The 23,649-nt window shown below is 39.8% G+C and overlaps 1 protein-coding gene across 1 annotated transcript in view; it reads right to left on the bottom strand.

Annotated features, from left to right (window-relative positions):
* TAPT1 (transmembrane anterior posterior transformation 1) overlaps nt 1-23,649 on the bottom strand; it is a 113,379-nt gene that overhangs the window by 17,552 nt on the left and 72,178 nt on the right. The window contains exons 5-9 of the mRNA XM_015818816.2: nt 20,678-20,813; nt 13,769-13,866; nt 13,568-13,637; nt 12,032-12,112; nt 3,235-3,344 (exon numbers count right to left, since the gene is read on the bottom strand). Coding sequence (XP_015674302.2) covers nt 3,235-3,344; nt 12,032-12,112; nt 13,568-13,637; nt 13,769-13,866; nt 20,678-20,813 — 495 coding nt within the window. The remainder of the gene's footprint in view (nt 1-3,234; nt 3,345-12,031; nt 12,113-13,567; nt 13,638-13,768; nt 13,867-20,677; nt 20,814-23,649) is intronic.

The following is a 23,649-nucleotide window of genomic DNA, read 5'->3' as shown; positions in this document are numbered from 1 at the left end:
ATTGCTTTTGAGCTGCAAGTTGATTGGGGGCATAAACCCCTATTATTAAACACTTTCTTCCATTTAAATTTATTTCCACAAATAAATATCTTCCTTCTTTATCAGCTTCTTTTAAAATAGGTGAGAGATGTCTTTTGATGTACATTGCAACCCCAGCTCTCTTTTTTAAGGCAGATGCAACAAACAGGTCTCCAAGCTTGGAGTTCAATAAAAGTTTTTGATCTTTAACCACAATATGAGTCTCTTGTAAGCATGTAATATCATTATTAAAATGTCTTAAGTAATGAAAAATCTTACGTCTTTTGTGGGGAACATTGAGTCCACTCACATTCCAAGATATAAGCTTACACATTAGAAGGTTTTATTCCACTGACAATACTGGCTGCATATGATTTCACAAAGACCTTAGGTCGAGCGCCACCTACTGGCTGTGAAATAGCTGGTACTTGACAATCAGCTGCAGGGCTATCAGCTGCCGGGCGGGCTGTCATCTGTCTTTCCTTTTCCTTACGTCTATGAGCTGCGCGCGTGATTCTTTGTTCCTTCCCATCAGCTTTTGGGCTTTCCTCTAAGTCCTGAACAGAAACAGAAGGAAAATCCACAATCATCTGCTCAGCCACATCAATCCTCTGGGGTGTAGGTGGGCGTTCTGATTGTAAAACAGACGCCATAAAGTCCTTAGCTTTGTTGATCGAGTTGAGTCTGTAGTGTTTGCCAGCTAATGTTACAATTATGCCCACCGGTATGTCCCATCTAAAATTTATTTGTCTGTTCTTCAGCTCCTGTGCCAGAAAAGCATAGTCTCTGCACGCTCTAAGTATTTTCGCTGGAATTTCTTTTAAAAGAATAATATCTTGATTTAAAATCTTGAATCTCTGTTGGTAAAAGAGCTGCATTATTTCATTACGTCTCGACTTTCTTGTAAAGTAGATCACTATATCTCTAGGTAAATTTTTTTGTCTTGCAAACCAGGAATTCACCCTAAAAACGCGCTCTATTTCCAGATAAATTTCCTGACCACAAGACAAGGCATCCCCAAGTGCATCTGCAATTACTTGTCTTAAATTCTCCTTTGGATCCTCAGCCAATCCACGAATCCGAATTGCAAACTCCATATCACGGAATTGAGCAATCAGCACATCACTCTTGACATTTTCCAGACTCTCCTCTACAAGCTCAAGTCTATGGTNTCGCCATTTTAAGTTCACTTTCCCTCAATCCACCTCAGATATAGGGAAGAACGTATTATCCAAGTTAGAGTATAGTCCAAAAGTAAAAAGCAAACTTCCAGGGTCGGTTCGTCTGCTTACAAGGCAAACTCACAGTTAACTTTAAGTTGCAGCGGTGGCGGCGGCTTCTAGCTTCGCTACGGCGAAGGCGTCCTGGATCACGGAGAAGCCCGGGGCTCCGGAGGAGTTCTCACCTACATCGTCCACAAGGGACGACTCGGGAACTCAACTCCTACCTCGGGTAGCTCACCTATCCCCCTATGCCCAGGGGAAAGGTATCAAGCCGTTTGACAGCTGATGCAGGGTGTCAAAACGGCTTTTACGCAGAAACAGGCGGAAGCAGCAAACAGCTGCGTCCAGCGAAGTCGCCTGCCACCGGAAGTCCCCTGTAATATTTACTGAATCCTTAGTTTTGGCCTTTATTATGACCTATCTATAATAAAGGCCAAAACTAAGGATTTAGTAAATATTACAATACACATTTATTGCAGCAAGAATAAACCTAGCACAACACCAGAAAAGAGATACATTGAGTACATTATTACACAAGGAAACTAAAATGGGACAATAAACTGCAATGCCAAAATTGACAATATACACCCATCATGGAAATTAAACTAAATTCAAGCAGAAATCTTTTCCTTATATACATTACATAGCAAGGCAAATTTAGACATATGTTTTTAGGACTCAAATAGAAACCAACAATTATTGTCTAAACTGTGGTTCAAGCTTGGGGATAAAAATAAAAAGGAAGAGGTGGATAATTAATTTTTTTTCTCATTTTCACTAGGCTTTTATAAATTAAAATACAGTGCCATCTTGCTTTTTCATTTTTGTGCTTCAACATTTCCTTTTCCTATTTCCTTTATACTTCAATATTGTAACAATAGACATGTATTTTTAAAAAGGATAAAGGACCATCAATTAAAAAAAAGTACAGTAGTCCTCAACTTACAAGTCAGGTGACTGTTCAAAGTTGCAACAGAATTCCCGAGGGCTACTTATGATCCAGATTCAAAGTTCCAACATCCTCCCCCAACCCCCACCCCGTGTTGCATGATTGTATCTTGGGTTAGCAATTATGGCCATTTGCACCATCACATAATGACTGCAAAAAAGGTCATAAAATTGGTGTTATGTGGTGACCTGTTTTCTTAGGACTGCCTGTATTATATATAAAAATCAGGCAATGGCCTCATTATGCAAGATTACAGAAATGTTAATATTATGTAGATAGAGTTCTCTGTTAAAATCTTGCTCAAGGACAGAACCAAGAGATAAGTGAATGAAGCTACTAATTGTTCCAGTAAGCAAGTGTGCTTAGTGAGGCTGCCATCATTAGAAGAGGTGACAAAAAAAGTTACAGCTTAGCTGTAAATCTGAACAGAAGGAACAAGCAGTTGTTGTACTCTCTCCCCCATAATCAGCTTGGATTATTTTTCCATGCTGTGACATAATCACCATTGTCTTTTTATATCCCCAACCTAAGCTATCAAAAAGTTTACAAGTTAGTTTTTTAAGTTTTAATATGCTAGTGTTTCTCAACCTTGGCAACTTCAGCTCCAAGATTTTCCCAGCTCTTGAAAACACTGCTCTATAGTACAAAGATGGTGGGAAGAACTCAACATAGGAAGCCTGCCTTTAGGAATAGCCCCAATCTAAGTATAATTATAATAATTAATTAATTTTGTAAGGTCTAATTCCATTTAAAAAAGAAATATGGTATATTTAGCTATTTTTAATCAATGGGAGTGATCCATGCACAGGTGAGAAAGGGAAGGAAATGTTTCCCTCATTTCATCTACAAAACCTAGAGCAGATTTGGTCCAATCATTTGGAAATGTTTAATTATAGAGCTGAAGAAGCTTCTTGGATGAGAAGCGAAATATCTTCAAAGAAAAAGAAAAACAAGAAAATCCAGTTGCCTCATGAAAAAGCATCTTTGGGACAACTATGACCTGGATGACTGAGAATCTCCATAGACGTTTAATTATATACTTACATCAGCTGTGATGTCATTGAATTTGGTTATGAAAGCATGTTTCACAATATCAACAGCAACCTCTGATGCAATCACCATACAGACATCAGGGAACAATACCCACAGATGATCTGTAAAAGAAGGAAGGAATTCACAGGAATAAACTGGGTATGGAACCAAAAGAAATGACCTAAACATAAATGGAATGTCTTATTTTGCATTCCCCTCAATATATGCAAAATAAAATCCTTCACATTATATTTTAAATTCTCAGAAAAGAAATTCTGCAGGTAAAGCACTCCTCTTTCAGTACAGAGTCATTACAAGTGGTCAATCTTCTCTTCCCAGGGCTTGGGAAGACCTTGGGCTTTTGGAGTTTTATAACGATAGTATCATAAGATCAAAAGAACAATTGATTTTATCAATTAAATACAAAATAGGCTCTGCAAATCTTCTCTCCTCTAAAGTAGCAATGTTGTCCTTGTAACAAAATGTGCCACACATTTCCGGATTTCCGGTTTGGTGTCATGACGAGATGGGCGAAAGAAATCGGGGCTCCGGTTTCCTAGTCCAATTTTGCTCCGTCTGGAGACCCCAAGGGGTTGGAAAGTTGCCCTGGAGAGGCGACGAAGAGGAAGGGAAGCCTTGGGAGCTTGGAGCCGACAGCAGTCGGCCCAAACGAACCAAGGAACCTCTTCAAACGGATGGGAGAAAGGCTACCGGTAAGTGCACAGGCAGCCCAAGTCATAGACAACCGGGAAAGAAGCGAAGAACTGCGGCATGCCATGGCATGCCCCCACACAGCTGATTGTCAACAATGTGCTGAGATCTGGGTGAGACTGTTTTTTTAATTTCTCTTCCCTGTGGTCTTAGAAATATAAATCCCCAGATTGGATAATTTCCAAAGCAAAGACCCCAGGAAGACTTGGGAAGAAAGGAGTTAAAAGCAGCAAAAAAATTAAATGGGGGAACGAAATTAAGAAATACAAAAGAATATACAAAAATGAAACTGGGACTGATTTAAAGAAAATTTTGCTAACCTTTATGATGTGGGGGGAAAAATATTTATTTTTTGTGAATTTTTTTTAAAAAACTTTTTTAAACTTGGATATAGACATTACAGTTAATAAGAACATCTAGTGGTGAGAGGAAATACTATAACAATACAAAAAGAATTGGAGAAGTTACGGACCTTGGACTAACACCTGTTGTAAACAAAAAGAATTGTGTGACTTTATACTAGAAAAGACTTTTTACAATCATATTTTTTGACCCTGGATATAACTATAATAGAAACTATTTTAGAAATAGAGGGCTTTTTATATTTTTGAACTAATGAGAACATTTGGATTAGCCTAAAGCAGTTGGCTTTTTTCATGGTTGGATTATAACCTAAGGCTAAGGTTGGCTTCTTTTTCTTTTTCCTTTTCTCTTTGTGGATTTACAAAACCTGAAAAATGAGTGCACCAAATCTCACGAAAATCACGAAAAAAACCTCTTCTGCACCTTCTTCTGGAACATATAGTCCAGCAAGTCAGGGATCTATTGAAACAATGTTACAACGAGAAAAGACAAACAGCTTTCAAAAAGAGATGCAAGCCAGACTATAGTTAATTCAAGAAACAATGCAGAAAAAGCATGAAGAGACAAAAAACAGATAAGCTAAATGAGCAAATGCTAGATATAAAAACACAATTTGATGCCATCAAAAAATGATCGCTAAAAATGAACAAAAATTCAGAAAATGAAAGATAAATCAGAAGAAACTGATGAAAAAATGGAGGCAATAATGGAAGAAAATGAAAGGCTAGAACAAGCAAATCAAAGCTTAGAAGGAGCAATTACAGCCTTGGAAATGGAGAAAGCTGTACACTATCTAAGATTCCAAAATATATCTGAAGATAAGAAGGAAGATATAGCAGAAGTGATTATTAATCTACTGGCAGAGGCTCTAAAAATAGACAGAGCGGAGATACAACAGGAGATTGACAAAATATTTAGAATGAATTCAACCTATGCGAGGAAACATAAACTGCCTAGAGAAGTTCATGTAAGATTTGTAAAGAAGACAATAAGAGATGAAATACTGAGAAGAGTTAGAGATGACCCATTACAAAAATAAAGAAATTGTGGTGTTGAAGCAGATTCTTAAGAGAATAAGGAACACCCAAAAACAATATCATTTTCTGACCACAAAGTTAATTGCAAAAGGTGTAAACTTTAGATGTTAATGCCAGAAAGGATCTTAATCAACTGGAACAATACAAGATATCGATTGGATTCAGTTTGGAAGGCAGAAGACTTCGACGAAAGAAACAGAGCAGTTCTGGATGAAAGAGTACAACACCAACAAGAGGATAGAAAAGGCCAGAAACAGATAGAACAAACAACAGAGGAAATAACTACACAAATAGAAGAAAAAGACAAGTCAGATCAAGAGGGGGAGGGAATGGCAAGAGAGCAGAGGATTATGAGATCGACAAGACCTAAATATAAGTAAATAAAATGGAGAAGGAAAATGGATTTTTTTTCAGTGAATATAAATGGATTGAATTCTCAATCAAAAAGGAAAAGAATCTTTAAAAAAATTGCAGAAATTAAATATTGATATAATTTGTGTGCAAGAGACACATATAAAAAACAATGCTATAAAATTGGAAAACTCTACTATGCATCAGTACAACAAAAAAAGAGGAATAGCTGTATATGTCAAAGAGACAATAGATTCTAAAATGATTTATTCAGGTGAAGAAGGAAGAATTGTGATGGTAGAAATGTTTTTAAATCAATAACAGATACTTTTGGTAGTAATATATGCACCAAACAATAAACAAGAAGAATTTTATCAAAATCGTCATAGAAAAATAGCAGAAATGGAATATCAAAACATTTTTCTAGTAGGGGATTTTAATTCAATAGTAGATGGGATATTAGATTATAAAATTAGGAAAACAAGGAAGAAAAAGATTACCTAAGACGTTTTTTTAACATGATAGAGGAAATTGGTGTACAAGATACTTGGAGAGAAACGAATCCAGGAAAACTACAATATACATTTTATTTGAACAGTCATAAATCTTGGTCCAGAATTGACATGATTTGGATGACTCCTGAATTAAGAACTAATATGCAGGAGATTGAGATAGAATTAGGCACTTGGGCAGATCATAATCCTTTAAAAATGATGTGGAAAGGAATGCAAAAAAAATTAAGATAGACTTTGAACCAATCTATATTTAAAAAAAGAAAGAATTTATAGAATTTATTTATTTATTTATTTATTTTCTTAAATTTATATTAGTAACAAAAAATAGATATTTTCTTCAAAGAAAATAAAAAAGAAGATACAACATTACAAAATGTACGGGATACAGCCAAAGCATATTTTCGAGGCGAAAAAAACAAAGAAAAGAGACAACAATGTCAGTTGTTAAGAGAAAAATTTAAAAAATTAGAATTAGAACTACAAATAAACCCACAAAAGAAAATATTGAAAAGACAAATGGAAATAATAAAACATAAATTAAATTTAATAGAATCAGAAAAATTGGCATGGCAAATCAAAAGGTCAAAGCAAATTTTTTTTTGAAAATGCAAATAAACCAGGAAAATGGTTAGCTTATAAACTTAAAAAACAGAAGGAGAAAAAATTGATAAACAATTTAGTAAATGAAAAGGGCTGTTTACAATTTAAAAATATATGGAAAAAATAACTTACCAAAAAATTCCAGAAAACTTTAAAATCATGTTAAATGAGAAAATAACAATGATGGAACTGATAGAAGCAATAAAAAGACAAAAAAATGAAAAAAGACCAGATGGGCTCTCGGCAGAGTTGTATAAATGTCTACAAGATACACTAAGTGCACCGTATAAAGATGTGTGTAATGAACTTTTATTGGAGGCTAAACTCCCAAACACATGGACAGAAGCAAATATTACTTTGATACCAAGAGGACTCAGATTTCACCCAGATAAAAAATTACAGATCGATATCATTACTAAATGTGGACTATAAAATCTTTACTTCAATAATAGCTAAGACTGAAAAGATTTCTGACTGAATTTATACATCCAGATCAAAATGGATTTCTACCAAAGAGACAAATAAAAAATAAGATTTTAATGGACATATTGGAATATTATGAAATGCATCCAGGGAAACAATTGGCACTAGTATTTCTAGACGGCCAAAAGGCATTTGATAATGTTTCCTGGCAATTTATCATTCAACAACTAAAAACAATGGACTTTGGACAAATTTTTATAAATATGCCTAAAACAATATACCATAAACAAACAGCAAATTATTGTAAATGGAGACTATACAGAGAATTTCGACATAAGAAAAGGCACAAGACAAGGATGTCCACTATCTCCACTGTTATTTATTTTAACTTTGGAAGTTTTAAATAGAAATATTAGACAAGATCTAGAAATTAAAGGACTGGAAATAAAAGGTAAAACTTATAAATTGCAAGCGTTTGCAGATGACTTGGTATTTATCTTAGAGCAGACATGTCAAACACAAGGCTCGGGGGCCGGATGCAGCCCGCGAAGTGGTTTCATGTGGCCCGCAAAGCCATTCTGAAAACAGTGAGGGAATGGCCCCTGCTGCCTTGGCCCTGGCCCAGGCCAGCTGGGAGCCAATGTACAGTTTGTGGTGGCCATCTATGCTGAAACGCATTCAGTCTCAGCTCCACAGGGCTGTCTGGAAACAGCGAGGAACCAGCCCCTGCCGCATCGGCCCCGCCCCCTGGGTGCATGCTGGGGAGGTGTCACCCTTCGTGAGGAATGAAGAAATGCACCATCGCCTGGAAGTGGCCAGAAAATGGCCCTCGCCTACTTCACATATCCGGCTTGATGGGCTCTGGGGGAGGGGTTTCGGCAGGCAGCGGGGCACTCTCCTCACAGCGCTGAGATGCTGAGCCGGGTGATGTGAAACTGATGAGAAGTGCAATGCTGCCTAGCCCCCAGCCTGCCCAGTTTCAGCAGGCAGCAAGGTGCAAAGCTCAACCTCTCGACGCTGTCAGGAGAGCGCCCCGCTGCCTGCCGAAACCAGGCAGGCTGGGGACTGGGCGGCATTGCGCAGGTAACGTTGACTCTCACACTGCTCATGGCATCCCCTCCCCAGAGTCCATCAAGCCAGATATGTGATGTAGATGAGGGCCATGTGCTGGCCACTTCCAGGCGATGGTGAATTTCTTCATTCTTCACATTCCCCTGACACCTCCCCAGCTGCATTTCTTGCCTGTTTTTCTCCCTCCCTCATCTCAAATATTTTCCCACCACTCTGTAAGAAAGGAAAGAAGGAGGAAGGGTCTGAGGGAAGTCCTGCCTTAGTCCTGCTCTGCTGCCGTTTTACCATCCCCTTGCCCCCTCTTCCTGGCCTATCCTGGGAGTCTCCCATCCTATTGCTAAGGAAGCTTTGGATACAAAGCCGGGTCTCCTCCCATGGAGAGGGAATGGGCCTCCCTCTGACTTTGCCCTCGTACACATCATGAGCAACCTGGCTAAGGAGAGCAACCACAGCAGCAGCAGCCTTGAGGAGGAGGTAAGTGTAGCTGGGCGCCCCCTTGGGGAAGTGGGGCTGGGCTCCGGGCAGCCAGCACCACCATCCAGCCCCCCCGCATGGCCTGAGAGGAACAGTGAGGCTCCTCCAGTGGACCATGCCTTGGCACTTGCCCTGGTCCCACCCCCTTCTGCCAGAGACCCTCAGATCTGTCCCACTCCTGCCCAAGCCCCCACAGGCACCCTTGATGTGAACGATGTAGAGCTGGCCATGCCCATCCAATAGGCCACACCCACTCCATCCACACCCACCCAGTAGGCTGCACCCACCCTGGCCACACCCACCCGGCCCTCCGAGGGCAACCGCAAAGCTGATGCGGCCCTCAATGAAATTAAGTTTGACACCCCTGTCTTAGAGGAAACTTTAGAGATGATTCCTAAATTATTGGAAAAGATAGAACAGTTTGGAGAGATAGCAGTACTGAAGATAAACAAAGAAAAAAACCAAAGTGATAGTTAAAAATCTTAAACAAAATAAAAATGTCAGATAAACAAAAAAAATGTCAGAAAAAATAGAATTACAAATAGTTAAAAAAGTTAAATACTTGGGAATATATTTGACAGCAAGATTTTCAACGATAAAAGAAGATAACTATATAAAATTACTGAACCAAATAAAACTTGACTTGAAAAAATGGAAAAATCTGCAACTATCGATATTAGGAAGAATTGCTACAGTGAAAATGAATATATTACCAAAAATACTGTTTTTATTTCAAATGATACCTATAAAACTGGAGAAAAAAATTCTTTGAAGACTTAAATTCCCTAATTTTAAAATTTATTTGGCAAGAAAAGAAAGCTAGAATTAAATTGAAAATGTTACAAAAAGCTAAGGGAAATGGAGATGTTGGCTTACCAGAGTGGGTTTTATATTACCAAGCATCAGTATTAACATGGGAGAAGAATGGATAATTCTTAGAAATAAAAGATTGCTGTACTTGGAGGGACATGACCTACAACTTGGTTGGCATGCTTTTTTATGGTATGGAAAAAATAAAATACATAAATACTTCCAAAACCACTATATTAGAAATGCATTATTACTAACATGGGAAAAAATAAAATGTAAAATATACTTGAAAATTCTAGGATGGCTTTCAACAATGGAAGCATTTGTACATCCTAATTTAGTCAGTCTTGAGAAAATATGGACATATAAAGATATTCTAAATTCTGAAGGGAATTTAAAATCTAAACAAGAGATGGAAAATCAGGGTATTGATCTATCATGGTGGTCATATTTACAAATGCAAGGGAGATATGATAAAGATGTTAAATTGTATGGATTTTACAGAGAGCAGATCTTGTTTGATCAGATATTATTAACCTCTGATGAAAAACTAATTAAAAAAATGTATAACTTTTTATTGAATTTGAAAATGGAAGATGAACAAGTAAAAGAAACAATGATCATATGGGCAAAGAATTTTGGATACAATATAGATTTAGAGAAATGGCAAAGCTTGTGGGAAAGAAATTATACACTGACAATGCCAACCTCTTATAAAGAAAACTTATATAAAATATTTTATAGATGACACTTGCCACCAGCAAGATTAGCAAAAATGTTTAAAAATAAAAATATGTCAGATAGATGTTGGAAATGTAATCACAAATCAGGTACTTATTATCATGTATGGTGGACATGTGTTAAAGCAAAGAGATATTGGACAAAAATACATACTTGGCTAGAAAGGATGTTGGGAAAACATGTAGATTTTAAACCTGAACTTTTTTTTATTAGGTATAATGCCAGAAAAGCTTGACAAACAAAGTATATACTTAATTTTACATGTGACAACAGCGGCAAGAATCATATTTGCATAATATTGGAAAAATGAAGAAATACCACCAGAGGAAGAAATAATTAAAAAAAAATTAGAATGTGCGGAAATGGACAAACTTACTCTGAGGATGAAAGAAAAAGAAGAGACAGAATATTTTCAAACTTGGGACTTATTTTATCAATGGCTGGAGAAACGAACAAGAGATTAGGAATTTAATTTGTATTAGTGAATGATAAACTCAGACAACACGTTTGTTGAAAAAGTACTTTTGAATTGTATTTAAAAAGGCAATAAAAACTTATAAAAATGTGCCACGCATTTAGTGTTCAAAGAGGGAAACAAAGCAGACCTTGCTACAAGAGCATCATAAACTAGAGGTGGAAACCAGAGCAAACCCTGGTTTTAAAACTTTTCAAAGGTGAGACTAGAGGAGAGAGCATAATAGTCATCCTCATTAATCATATGCAAGACAGTTGAAGGGTCTTTTCTTAAGCTGCTAGGCCTAAGGTTAGACTGCTTTGCAGAGATCAGAATCAGGAGACTGGTGTTTGTTTCAAAGATCAGATGTTTTCAAATCATCCTGTAAAAAGTTTTAAGTGTGCTGCTGCACTATGAGTGTGCTACTTTCATCCCAGGTAATTTATTGTTTGGATTTTTATCTAGGAAGGAGAAAATACAGAGATACAGAGAGATTAGACACATCCATTCCATTTTTGTAACTGCAAGCCACATGAGAATCTTCTTCCAAAACAGAACAGTGGCATGAAAATTTTACGAGGTGATCATTAACAGTTCTAATGACGACAGATTTCTCTCCAGCAAGGTATCAGAATTAATTCAGCACATGGAGCAAAATAATCTAAGCAGTTAACTCTTTGTGCAGATTTTTAATCCATAATTATAAAAGCTAAGTCTGCAAATATTTAATCAGCATGCAGGCAAAATGTGAATCAGGACCAATTTCCTGACACTATCAGGGTCCTAAATCTGAATTGCATAAGGGTGAAATTGTATATAACCAAAGATATTGAGATGAATTGTGCTCTACTGAATATGTATGGAGCAGAGCAAAATACAACACAGTCATTTGTTACCATGTCACTAAAAGCACTTCAGTAACTTGCAATAGATGGAATTAAAATTATGTACCAGTCAGAATTCAAAATCCAATCGCAATACAAAAAATAAAGTGAAAAATAAATTGAAATGAAAAAATAAAGCAAACAACCTCATTTATTACAGCCACAAAGAAAGAGATGTTTGACAATTAATATATATATGAACATCAGCAAGTATTGCAGACCTAATTGGCAAAAGAAAGCTCAGAATCGTATTGGTTGGAAACATGTGGAAGAAGCCTTCATCCTACAGTGGATAGACAATGGCTAAAATGATGATGATATATGAACATATTTAGAATATTTCATTTTAATGTTTATGTCTAAAGTAGTCTTTACCTGGGTTCCATGAAAATTGTTCCATGTTTCTTAGGCAAACTATCAGTAATAGCACATAGTTGGTGAATCTCTCTTTGATATCTAAAATAATTATGATAGTAATCTGTTAACTCTAAGAAGTTTCCAGTTTCTTAAAAGCCAACTATATCGAAGAGCCATGAGGAAGGCAAATAAACCACTCATAATTTCATACAGGTAATCCTCAACCTACGAACATAATGACACCATTGAGACAGCTTTGTTTAATGACTCCCCCGGCTCTCCCTGATGCCACTGTTAAATAAACAGACAGGTTGTTAAGCAAGCAAGGGGTACCTCATGGGTGAGGGAGGCCCTGGGAGGCCTATCGCCGAACTGAGTCTAAAAAGGAGGCAGACAAGCAGCAAACACTTTGCAAAGCCAAAAACTGTCCAGCAAGTGGGAAGAGCCCGGCCAGATTACATTACAATGCCAGAGAGCCTTCCAAACAAGCCTCCGTGCTTGGCAAATGAAATCATGCTTATGGCCTGGATCACTACTTGCCTTCAGGCGACTTCAAATCTCTCCTGGCTTTTGATAGCTTTGGGGAAGTCAGCTGCCTACATGCAAAGGCAGCAGCTGCAGGACCAGCTTCCCAAAACCTTTTCCTTGCTTAACCCTCCCCCAGAAACCCACATTCCTTCAAAGACAGTTGATAGGCAGCAAAAAACCTGGAAACCTTTGGAAAATGTTTTGCTGCCTGTTTGGCTGCCTTTAGAACCCAGCTTCTCCATGGCCGTTTGTTGCACATTTGTGCTATAGCTGTTTTTTCTTTAGAGCTAAACTTTTTCTTCAGCTTCTCATGGCAAAAAATTGCAGAAAGATTTTCTTTGCTTCCTTCTTTCTTCTATTGTTCAGCCTGGCAGTGACTCATCAAGGTAAGTAACTTACAGATTTTGCCACCCTCTTTCCAGGCATGCAGTAAATTTAGCAAATTAAGTGGTTAAAAGGAATCAAGATTTGCAGGGATCAAGACTGCTGGTCAGGCCAAACTTTCTTCCAGATATTGAATCAATGGCTTTCACAAATTTGTGATATCTTTCATGACCCTAAAATGATAGATGGAGTTGCATATTCCAATCCTATGAATAAAATTAGGGCTACCACCTTTGGGCTGCAGAAATCCAAGTTCTTAATTTTGGGCTGCTGTTTATAGGTTGTTTGGATTTTGCAGTTGGCATGGCAGGCCAAGCAAACCCAATAAATATCTAGCTAAATGATAGGCAGTTTTGATAGATAGTTCTGTGTGTGAAGTTAACTACCACTTAGATCTTATTCCGCAATTCCTAAATTTCCTTTAGAGGAATGAGATTTGAGAGCCTTCTGACTTTGCCTCCCCATGGATTTAAACATTTATGACCCCTCTCTAAGTTGCTTGTGCCCATCCACACACCACCCCCACCAGATCACAGCCCACAATCTAGAATCTGTATGACTCAGTGTCACTAAATACCACAGATTTCAGACTTTTACACATAGAAACTAGCACGAATGGTTATCACACAAAAATATACATACCACTATTTGACATCTGAAATAAATTGTTCTTCTCAAATTTCTTGAAAACGCTTCCTTTTATTTCCACAAACTGCATTTTAAAGAAAACAAATTCCCATTTTAGGCAAATCTGGATTTAAAAGAAAATTTCTACAAAGCCAAATTATTACTTCTTAAAAACATCAAAATGACAGATTTGCATTAGATCCTTCTAACACTTACATTGTTAGACATCATGATAGTAAGAAGTGATTTATTGTGGGAGTTGAAGGCTACATTGAGTGTTGTTGCTTGGACCATAATAAGGATAGCATGCAAGACTGTAGTCACATATATTAAGGAAAAAGAATTTTACCAGAAAATATTAGTCTGAATTTCAAGATCCCCTTCAATAATCAGTAGAGTCTGACATTTCATCAAGTCATACTAAACAATACACTCAAAGATTCCCTTAACTCAGGGGTGTCAAACTCGCAACATCACATGATGTGTCGCGACGTATCGTGACTTTTTTTCCATTGTCGGCAATGGGTGGACGCGGTTTCAGCATGACGCATCCGGCCTGCGGACCCGCAGTTTGACATCCCTGCCTTAACTATTGATTCAAGCATGCAATGAAACTTCCTTTCTTCAATGCATGATTCAAGTGAAGTTACCAAAAGAAGGTGTTATGCATGGTAGTGAATATTGGCCATTAAACAGTAATCAATTCCACAATATATTTCTTTAGATTAGCTGTAGATTCTTCACATTTATACATATTTCCAAACTGGCTTCATTCCCCTTAGTTTACCCAATCATGAAGTTTTGTATTTCTCTTCTACACATCCAAATTTTCTAATATTCAAAATTTTTAAAAAATAGCTAGAACATAGAAGAATTTGTGTGGTAGAATAGATCAGAAAATGGGCTGTTTGTTTGATTTCTGAGCTTGGCAATTTGGCTGCAAACAGTTCATCTCCATTCGGATCCCCCCCAAATGGAGATTAAACCTTTGTAGCCAAATCGCCAAGCTCGGAGATCAAACCAACAGCCCAACTAACAACCCAAACTACTAATATTCAAACACATCTCAGATCAGAAAATAACAACAACAAATGGCTTTGTAGGCTGCTGCTGATTCATGACCAATTCAGACAGGGAGTAACAATTGTTTGTGGCATAAATATTAATTTATCCTTTCCATGAAAAAATATTTGTAAGAAAGTTGTTGTGATGGTAGCAAATGAAATCAAAGAATTGACAAGACTTATGAAAGCTAACAATACAATAATGTATGAGATAGTACTGCCCCAAGACTTCACAATGGTCAAAAGTTTCAAGTAGACATTTACATGTGTGTATATCCTTTTTAATTTCCAAATACCCCTGCACTATAGAAGACAACAGTGATGTGCAAATCCTTTGTAAGCCACCATGTTTTTTCCCCCAAACTCATATAGCATCTTCCCTACCTGTTCCTGGCTGTGACTGAATTGTTGGGCATACTTTGCCACTTTGGTCTGCTGGAAAAAACAAAGCAACTGTTTGTAAATATGTACACTAATGGAGACAGCCAGGAGCAGTTCATGAAGCAACTGCATGAATCTGGAAAAAATGCAACAGTTTCAATGATCAGTTTATTTCAATGCACATTTCTTGAAGGATTTGTATAGACCCAATGGATAATTTTACTATAGTATGAAAGTTATGTGAGGGTACTTTATATCAGCCTTAAAATTTATTTTTATATCTTTAATTAAATATGGAGGCTGCTTTTCCATGGGACTCCTCATGTGGCCTTATAACAAAATAAAGTATGATACCAAAGCAAAGACACTAATGAAACAATTTAAATAACAAAACAAGTGAAAATGTTATCAATAAGAAAAAGTTAAATAACAAAAATATAGCACCATCAAGGCCAGCATACCAAAAGTACCCTCCCCCACAAAAGAGTTAGGGTTAGGATTGCAAATTTCTTCATGCAAAGGAAGAATGAGAGTACAAGACAAAGAATTATGCATGCTTAATTTTATTTTAATATTGCAAAACCTTGGTTTGGGATTATCCATTTTATCAGCTCTGACAATGTGCATGGCTGAAATGGAGTTGGGTTTGCCTTCTTCAGAAGAAACTGATATTTTAGATCATGTCATTTAATTATTAGATTGAGCGCTTCTTGATGACATATCACAGAGAAGTTTGGAAATTAAGCAAGTAAGAAGGATGAAGAAAAGCTTTTATTTTTTTGGCATTAATCAAGGCAGCATTGAGGAAGAGTACTAAATGTTATAATATAGCAAGGCAGCCTATTAGAAGCAAAGTCCAAATGCTTGAGTCATTACTGAAATGTTTCTAATATACACAAAAATCATTTATCATCCAAGAATAATCTGTAAAGTATTTATTTATGGATGGACAGAAGGAAAGATTTAAAGAATCTGTAAAGGCCTTCTGAAACCGAGTTAAATGGAGTATTCTGAATTAGGATTAGCAACCTACCGATTTAGCCACAGCCAATGAACAAGCTGGAATGTAAAAATAAATCCCACTTTTAGCCACTGCCAGCATGTGTCTCAGACAATGAGATTGGAACCCCCCCAAGCTGGAAGCCCCCCAAGTCCTTTAGAGCAGAGGTCCCCAACCTTTTAGGCACCATGGATCAGTTCCGTGGAGAGGTTTGTCTGCAGAGGGGAGGGTGCGTGGTTTTGTGTGCTGCCTGTATTTCATGTATGGGGCTTTTCTTGTTTGTGCGGACCGGTTGCTGGCATGCTGAGGCCCGGTATTGGTCCATGGACTGGGGGTTGGGGACCTCTGCTTTTGAGAAGCAAAAGCCTATCTACCCCAGGTTTTTTCCTGCCTGTGCAGGTTTTCCTACACAGAGAAACCCTTTTACCATGTTTTCCCGAAAATAAGACCCACCCCCAAAATAAGCCCTACCCTGATTTTTTGGGGTGGGCCTAATATAAGCCCTACCCCAAAAATAAGCCCGGGGATGAGTGTGGCCAGCACAAGAGTCGGCAAGCGCACTAGGGCCAACGGTGTTTGGCAGCAGCTGCAGCCCACTGATCCCTTGGCACAGCACAGTTAAGTCTGAGCACGGAGGCAGAGGTGGGGGGGAGGCAGGCAATCTGAATACACAGCGCACTTTTCGCCAAGAGGAAGACTGGAAGCTTTATCTGCTTGCGATTCGCTCCTTTTCCAAGTGCCCCATTTGCAAGCAGATGAAGCTTCCAGTCTCTCTCATTTCTCTGTCCAGGCGAAAAGTGTTTGGGGCGCTTGGAAACAGAGTGATTAGCAATTCTCTATGTTTCTAAGAGCTCCATAGGCGCCAAAATACTTTTTGCCTGGAAAGAGAAATGACAGAGACTGGAACTGTCCACTCTGCAATGAACCTGGCTGAAGCCATCTTGCTCATTTTCAATTGCCACAAGATTGGGGGGAGGAATGGGGAGTTTTATGCTAGCCTAAACAATTCTCTGTCCCGTGGGAACCAAGGTCATTTCTGTTCCTTAGGCTGGGGGTTGAGCCTAATGTTAGAAAGCCCACCAAAGTATTCTATTGGGAAACGTAGTTGATAGCATAGGTTATGGGGTGGGAAGTTTAACTTTGTAATACTGTTACTTTCTGGAGGGAACTTTAGTCTTGGTTTCACGTTTGACCGTGCCAATACTTTGTAACCAATAAACATGTTCAGAGAGGAAAACTCAAGCTTCGGAGTTCTGCTTTAATTGGTCTCATCTATCAGAACCATTACATTAAACCAAGACTTCTGAATCTTTAATACTCAGGGTCCTAAGCCCCAGTCGCCTACCTAACACCTGTAGGAGGACGACAAAGACTCAGGGAAGAATCTGAGATGGAGAAGAGAGCTGTTCTCTGGCCTCAGTGTGGCATTGGCCGCCAGAGTGCAGGCTACTGTCCAGGCAGAGAGTAGGGCTCCTGCTGGTGGCACATGGCCGAACGTTTGGACCTTATCAGAGGGACGGGGCAACCGGAGGGAACCTTGACCCTGGGGAAACTTGATCAGCTGGAGATCACCTCTCAGCGACAGAGCACCCCTAAAGCTGCTAAGGCAGAGTTCCCACTGATTTCATCCCACAGCCTTCGATCACCTGTGCTGAGAAAGGTGAAGCGGGCGGCTGGTTGGGATGACTCGGAGGAGTGGAAGTACCTGACTGCCATCCATAGCCACTCCGTTGAGAGGCTGAGAGAGAGGTTTGACCAACTCGAAGTGGGAGAAGTAGAATCGACTGCTTGCCATCTGATCCCCTGTGGATGAGAACGCAGGAGCTCTCCAGCACTTCCTCCTGCCCGGCGAAGCCCAAGCCCTGTCGCGATGGCTCATGTTGCTTCACCACTACCCTGGCCAGACTTGGTGTCAAGCCTTGTGCATTGGTGTAGTCCCAAAAGAGATTGGTGCCCTGCAAGCCCAGGAGACCAGCCAAGAGGGCTTTACAATGTGGCTCCCCCACGACTTCAACACCTGCGACCGGGCATACAAGCATACTTGGGACAACGGCCTGTAGATCCACCTCCTATCAAACCCACATATGATGGAGACCCCGAGAAGCTGTCTTTCTTCCTGAACCAAGTGTGGGCTCACCTGAACCACTATATTCGTGCTTACCCCAACGGGGCTGGGATGGTTGATGCTGTAGCAGCTAACCTCGAGGAGGAATCTCTGAGTGGGTGATCACCCTACATCAGGCATGTCAAACTCGCAATGTCACGTGACATCACACAACATATTGGTCCGGTTTTACCATTGCCGGTAATGGGGTAGGCGCGGCTTCCATGTGATGTGTCCGGCCCGTGGGCCGGCAGTTTGACACTCCTGCCCTACATGAACAGGCAGCAGAATTAATAATAATAATAATAATAATAATAATAATAATAATAATAATAATAATAATAATAATAATAATAATAATAATAAAAATTGGAAGGGACCTTGGAGGTCATCTAGTCCAACCCCCTGCTCAGGCAGGAAACCCTATACCATTTCAGACAAATGGCTGTCCAGTCTCTTCTTAAAAACTTCCAGTGTTGGACCATTCACTGCTTCTGGAGGCAGGTGGTTCCATTGGTTAATTGTTCTAACTGTCAGGAAGTTTCTCCTTAGTTCTAGGTTGCTTCTCTCCTTGATTAGTTTCCATCTGTTGCTTCTTGTCCTGCCTTCAGGCGCTTTTGGAGAATAGCTTGACTCCCTCTTCTTTGTGGCAGCCACTGAGATATTGGAACACTGCTATCATGTCCCCCCCATCATTCTCTTCATTAAACTAGACATACCTAATTCCAGCAACTGTTCTTTATATGTTTTAGCCTCCAGACCTCTAATCTAATTGTGGGTCATCAATCTGTTCATGGGTGAGCTGAGAGCCAGGTTTGAGGATGAGTCCCAAGCCCTGAAAGCCGAAGACATCCACGACCTGAAGCAGAGAGGAAGACCAGCTAAAGATTACGTCCATGAGTTTTGAAAGGTGGCTGGCAGGCTCAGAGACAGTGGCAGGAGCGCTCACTAATCTGCCACTTCAGAGTGGGGCTAGATCAAGATTTGTTCCAGGCGTGCACCTGAGGTGTTCCTGATCAACTCTGTGAATGGTATCGCATGGCTATAACCTTGGACATCGAACTGGACTGCCACCTGAAGCCTACCACCTCTGAGTTCAGACTGAGGTGGGTCCAAGAGAGACGACAAGTGGCCTGATGCCCCCAAGCTACTACAACCATCAGTTCCTTTTGAGCGCCAGGCAGGCCCTGATCAAGTGTTTCAGATGTGGCCAACTAGGGTACTGAGCAGCTGAGTGTCCAGTCTCATTTCTCCAAGCCCATTTGAGAAAGCCTCATTTGTGTGGGAAAAGTCTAATTGGGCCAGCCAAGAGCAAGCCGTCAGGGTTATTTCTCCGCCCCTGAGGAAAGCAGAAATTCCACCAGAGTGACTCCCAATGCCAGTACCGTATGACAGTGATGCCAAAGGGAAAGACGACCCAATGGTGAGTCAACCCATCCAGCATTTTACCATTTCCACGAAAATCATAGTACTCAAAACAGAAGCCCAAATCGACTTAAATGTCTTAATTGACTCGGGTTGCACCTGGTGCATAATCAACCTCCCTACAGTGCTAAAGTTAGGAATTTGTGTGACGCTAGCCGTGACATTCGAACAGGCAGACGGGTCTCTCATCAGGGCAGCTCCTGCTACGCACCTAACCGAATCAATGCATTTAGAAATGGGGAAGCACTGGGAAATCATCCACTTTGCAGTGGTCCCAAAAATGACTGAGGCGGTCATTCTCAGATTAGCTTGGCTCGATAAATGGCACCTCTTGATTTGGTGGGAGGATGGAGTGAGGACATTAAGATTAGCGACGGGACCCCTCCCTCCTACCAGACCCAGTGACGTACGGGGAGTTGTCACTATTGAAGACCAAGGACAGTCTCTTGAACTATTGAGAGTGGCCATAGAATTCATTTCAGGGCTCCAACGTATACCAAGTGAATACCAAGATTTAGCGGAAGCTTTCAATGAAAAGGAATGTGACAACCTTTCCCCCCACCGGGCGACTGACTGTGTGATTGAAATCCTACCAGGGGCCAAACTCCCTAAGCCAAAAATGTATTCAATGATGCCCAGAGAATTAAAAGAACTGAGGGGTACATCAACAAGAATCTAGCCAGAGGTTTCATCGAAACCTCTGCCCTGTTCTGTTTAAGGAGAAACAAGATGGACCACTGAGATTGTGCATTGATTTTAAAGGGTTAAATGTGATCAGTGTGGAAAATATATACCCCCTCCCCTTGATGAAGAACACGTTGGCCCATTTGGCGAGGGGAGTTTTTCACGAAATTGGACTTGGCTTATTACCACATATGACCAAGGAAAGGAAAATCAGTGATGCCTAGATTTGTTTGTACAGTGGAATGAAGAAATTGCCTCATAAAAGTTGAAATCCTAGGAAAGAGTCGGTCCAGAGAAAAGAGGCTGATGTTCCATTTTTTCCTTGCAAACTAAGGTTTTTCAATTTACTGTTTTATAAGAGCTCCTTTGTTTCCTATCAGGATTTGTTGCCTTCTTTATACAAAATCCAAGATTTTATAGATTTTTGAAAGTACATACACACACCCTGAAATAACACAAAAGGATACAGACATACAGCACTGCCATGAAGAAATGGGGAATGACCCCTATGTGTGCCCTTTTCCTTTCCTTTGGTTCTGTCGCAGTCCAATAGAGAGCATCCAAAATATCTTGTCCAAAAGATGAAAATAAACGATCCGCTACCTAGAGAGATGTACATGAGCATCAAAAGGATATTTTAACTTTGCAGTTTGGTTTCTCTTAAGCAAAATTTATTTGAGTTTAGGGCCATAATGCAAAATTCATTTGAAGGTTAAGATACAGCAACAATGTATGCATGAATTGCTGGGTTCAGACTTTTGAATTATTACATTATCTGTTGCATTTTTTACACATCAGCATTTAAAATAATTTTAAGCATTTAAATCATTCAGAACAAAAACAGCACAAAGTTTGTACCTAGTATCTTGATACAAAGTTTCTATTGCTTAGGGAAACCCAGTTTTTTTAGCCTTGATTGTCTTTCTGGCTTAGTTCTGTCATTAAGCTTCCACAATCACTTTCACAATTGATTTCAACTTCCTTATGCTTTGTCTTAATTACAATAATTGTTCCCTCTATGTAACTTTAGGAGAAAGTTCTCTTGTAGCTTTTCTGCTATATTACTCTGGATATAAATATGTATTAGTTTCTTTCTAGCTTTGTACTTAGAGACAATAAATCTACCTTTACTCAGGAGCTCTATTTATTGGCACGATTTTTAAAAGATAGTCATATTCTTTGACACTGGTCATAGGAAGTATCAATTAGATCTATTAAACTTAAACATACAACATAGAAAATAGTCAAGAGTCCTGTGTAGCTGTGGATCAGAGGGAATATCAGTGATAGAACAAGCCTGTAATTAACTGGACAGCCTTAACAGAAACTCTTTATTTAAATCCATGTGAAAATACTGGCTTCATTGATTAGCACATCTGCTGAAACTGACTATTGGACCAAGAGTGCGTATGTGAAATATTCAAATCCATCAGTATAATCAAAAGTGAAGCAACAAAGTTAAAGGTTTGCTGGGGAATTGTGGGACTTGGAAGTCCACATATCTTCAAGATGCCATGGTTGAGAAACACTCCCTAACCACTTCACCATGCTAGCTGTTGTTTTCCCTTCATCTGCAACTCTGCAGGACTGTGGTTAAAGATACATCTAGCTTACAGAGTTGCTGAGAAGTACGATTTTGGCACTCTCATGCATGTTGAAGCCCCTTTTAACCTTTGAATTTCTGCATAATTTTTTAAAAAGGCATAAAACAGAAGATTTATTCTTCCTGAGTGAAATAATAGTAGTAATTATTGGCCTCAAGCTGAAGACAGAATTCATTTGTTCACCCAGAGTTTCTACTTCTTTTGAACATTATTTGGATAAAATTCAAGAATGAGTTCAGTCAGGATCCCACAATTATAGTTGCTTGCTTCTGCATTCTATTTACACATCTACCTCATCCATTTCCCTATCCTTCCCTGCTTTGCCTATTTCAGGGCCTGCCATACTGTTGGGAGGGGAATGGTTGCTTGGGGAACTATTATCTGCTTTGCTCTGCTCTGTGTGAGAGGCCTCCCTCCAGGTGAGAGGAACGCGACCTAAAAACATCTTGCCTTATCTCCAGACAACTGAGCGTAGGACTGTTGGGAAACGAAACCAAGAGAGACCTTGAGAAGCCCGCTGAAACTTCAGCTTCTCATAACATGGTGGCGCTTGTGGATTGAATGGATTTCAACCGGATGGTTGGACACTGAGGGGAGTAGTTGTGAATTGCCTTTTTGATGTAATCCTTTACACGCCAAATCTCAGACCTCACTTTGCTCTCTTGCCATCACTAACTTTCAATAAAACGTTCCTTTTGAAACAATACCTGTTTCAAGAATTCTGCTTTCTTGGGAGATCTAGTTGAGACAGTTCCTTACATAAAGCAAGGTCTGAGAGGGCTCTCCGGGGGGTGGATCACTGCCGTGCTGCTGGGATGGCTTCCACCATCTCTGCTGCATCAGCCCAGAAGTCCTTGGAGCTCCCCCAAGCCCCAAAGGTGCGGGATAGAGCCCCGACCCCATTGATGACAAGTTGGGGGCATCAGAGAATGATTACGGTGACAATCCACTGGTAAGTGGGCTGATAGACCCCATAACCATGCCCATAGAACTGACAATCCTGGGCACGGGCAGGAAAATGGCCTTAACCACCTTATTGGACTTGGGTTGCACACAGTGCTTAATAAGTCCTAAACTAGTTGGAAAATTGGGCCCTCCCCTAAGAAAACTTAAGGACCCTATCACCTTCTGCCAGCTTGATGGGTCCATAGCAGGCGGCATCCCAGCCAGTTTTGTAATTGAGCCTCTGGAACTAACCATGGGAAGCCACTCAGAGACTTTAGCTTTTATCTTGGCTCCTAGCATGGAATGGCACCTGGTACTTGGGCTAGCTTGGTTAAAGAAATGGAACCCCTTAATTGACTGGAGAGAGGGGTGGCTGAGGTTCCCAAGAAATAGAGCACCTCCCCGGGGGCTGCCTGGAAATAAGATGATGGGCCCGAAGCAGGAATTAGCATCTGCGCTGAGTGAGCAAGAGCTTAAGAGCATTCTAAGGGAGTACCGAGACCTAGCTGAGGTTTTCAGTGAAAAGAGGTTGGACGAGCTTTCCCCTCACTTCCCCATGGACTGTGCTATTAAGATTGTCCCTAGAGCTAAGTTGCCTAAGCTAAAACTGTATTTGATGACCCCTAGAGGATTAGATGAACTCTGCAAGTTCATCAACAAGAACCTAACCAGAGGGTTCATCCAGCTGGCCAGGATCCAGATGGCGGCCCCTGTTCTATTCAGGGAAAAGAAGGATGGGTCTCTTCGCCTCTGCGTGGATTATAGAGGTTTGAACGCGGTTTTGGTGGAAAATGTGTACCCCTTACCCCTCATGAGAGACATGTTAACGCATCTGGCAAAAGGTATTTTTTTTTCTAAATTAGACCTGCGAGAAGCCTATTACTGCATCA

The sequence above is a fragment of the Protobothrops mucrosquamatus genome, unplaced genomic scaffold (genome assembly GCF_001527695.2).
Source record: "Protobothrops mucrosquamatus isolate PMUCROS unplaced genomic scaffold, P.Mucros_1.0 scaffold796, whole genome shotgun sequence".
NCBI classification, from domain to species: domain Eukaryota; kingdom Metazoa; phylum Chordata; class Lepidosauria; order Squamata; family Viperidae; genus Protobothrops; species Protobothrops mucrosquamatus.
The sequence above is the reverse complement of the archived record's forward strand: the minus strand, read 5'-3'. Positions and strand labels throughout refer to the sequence as shown.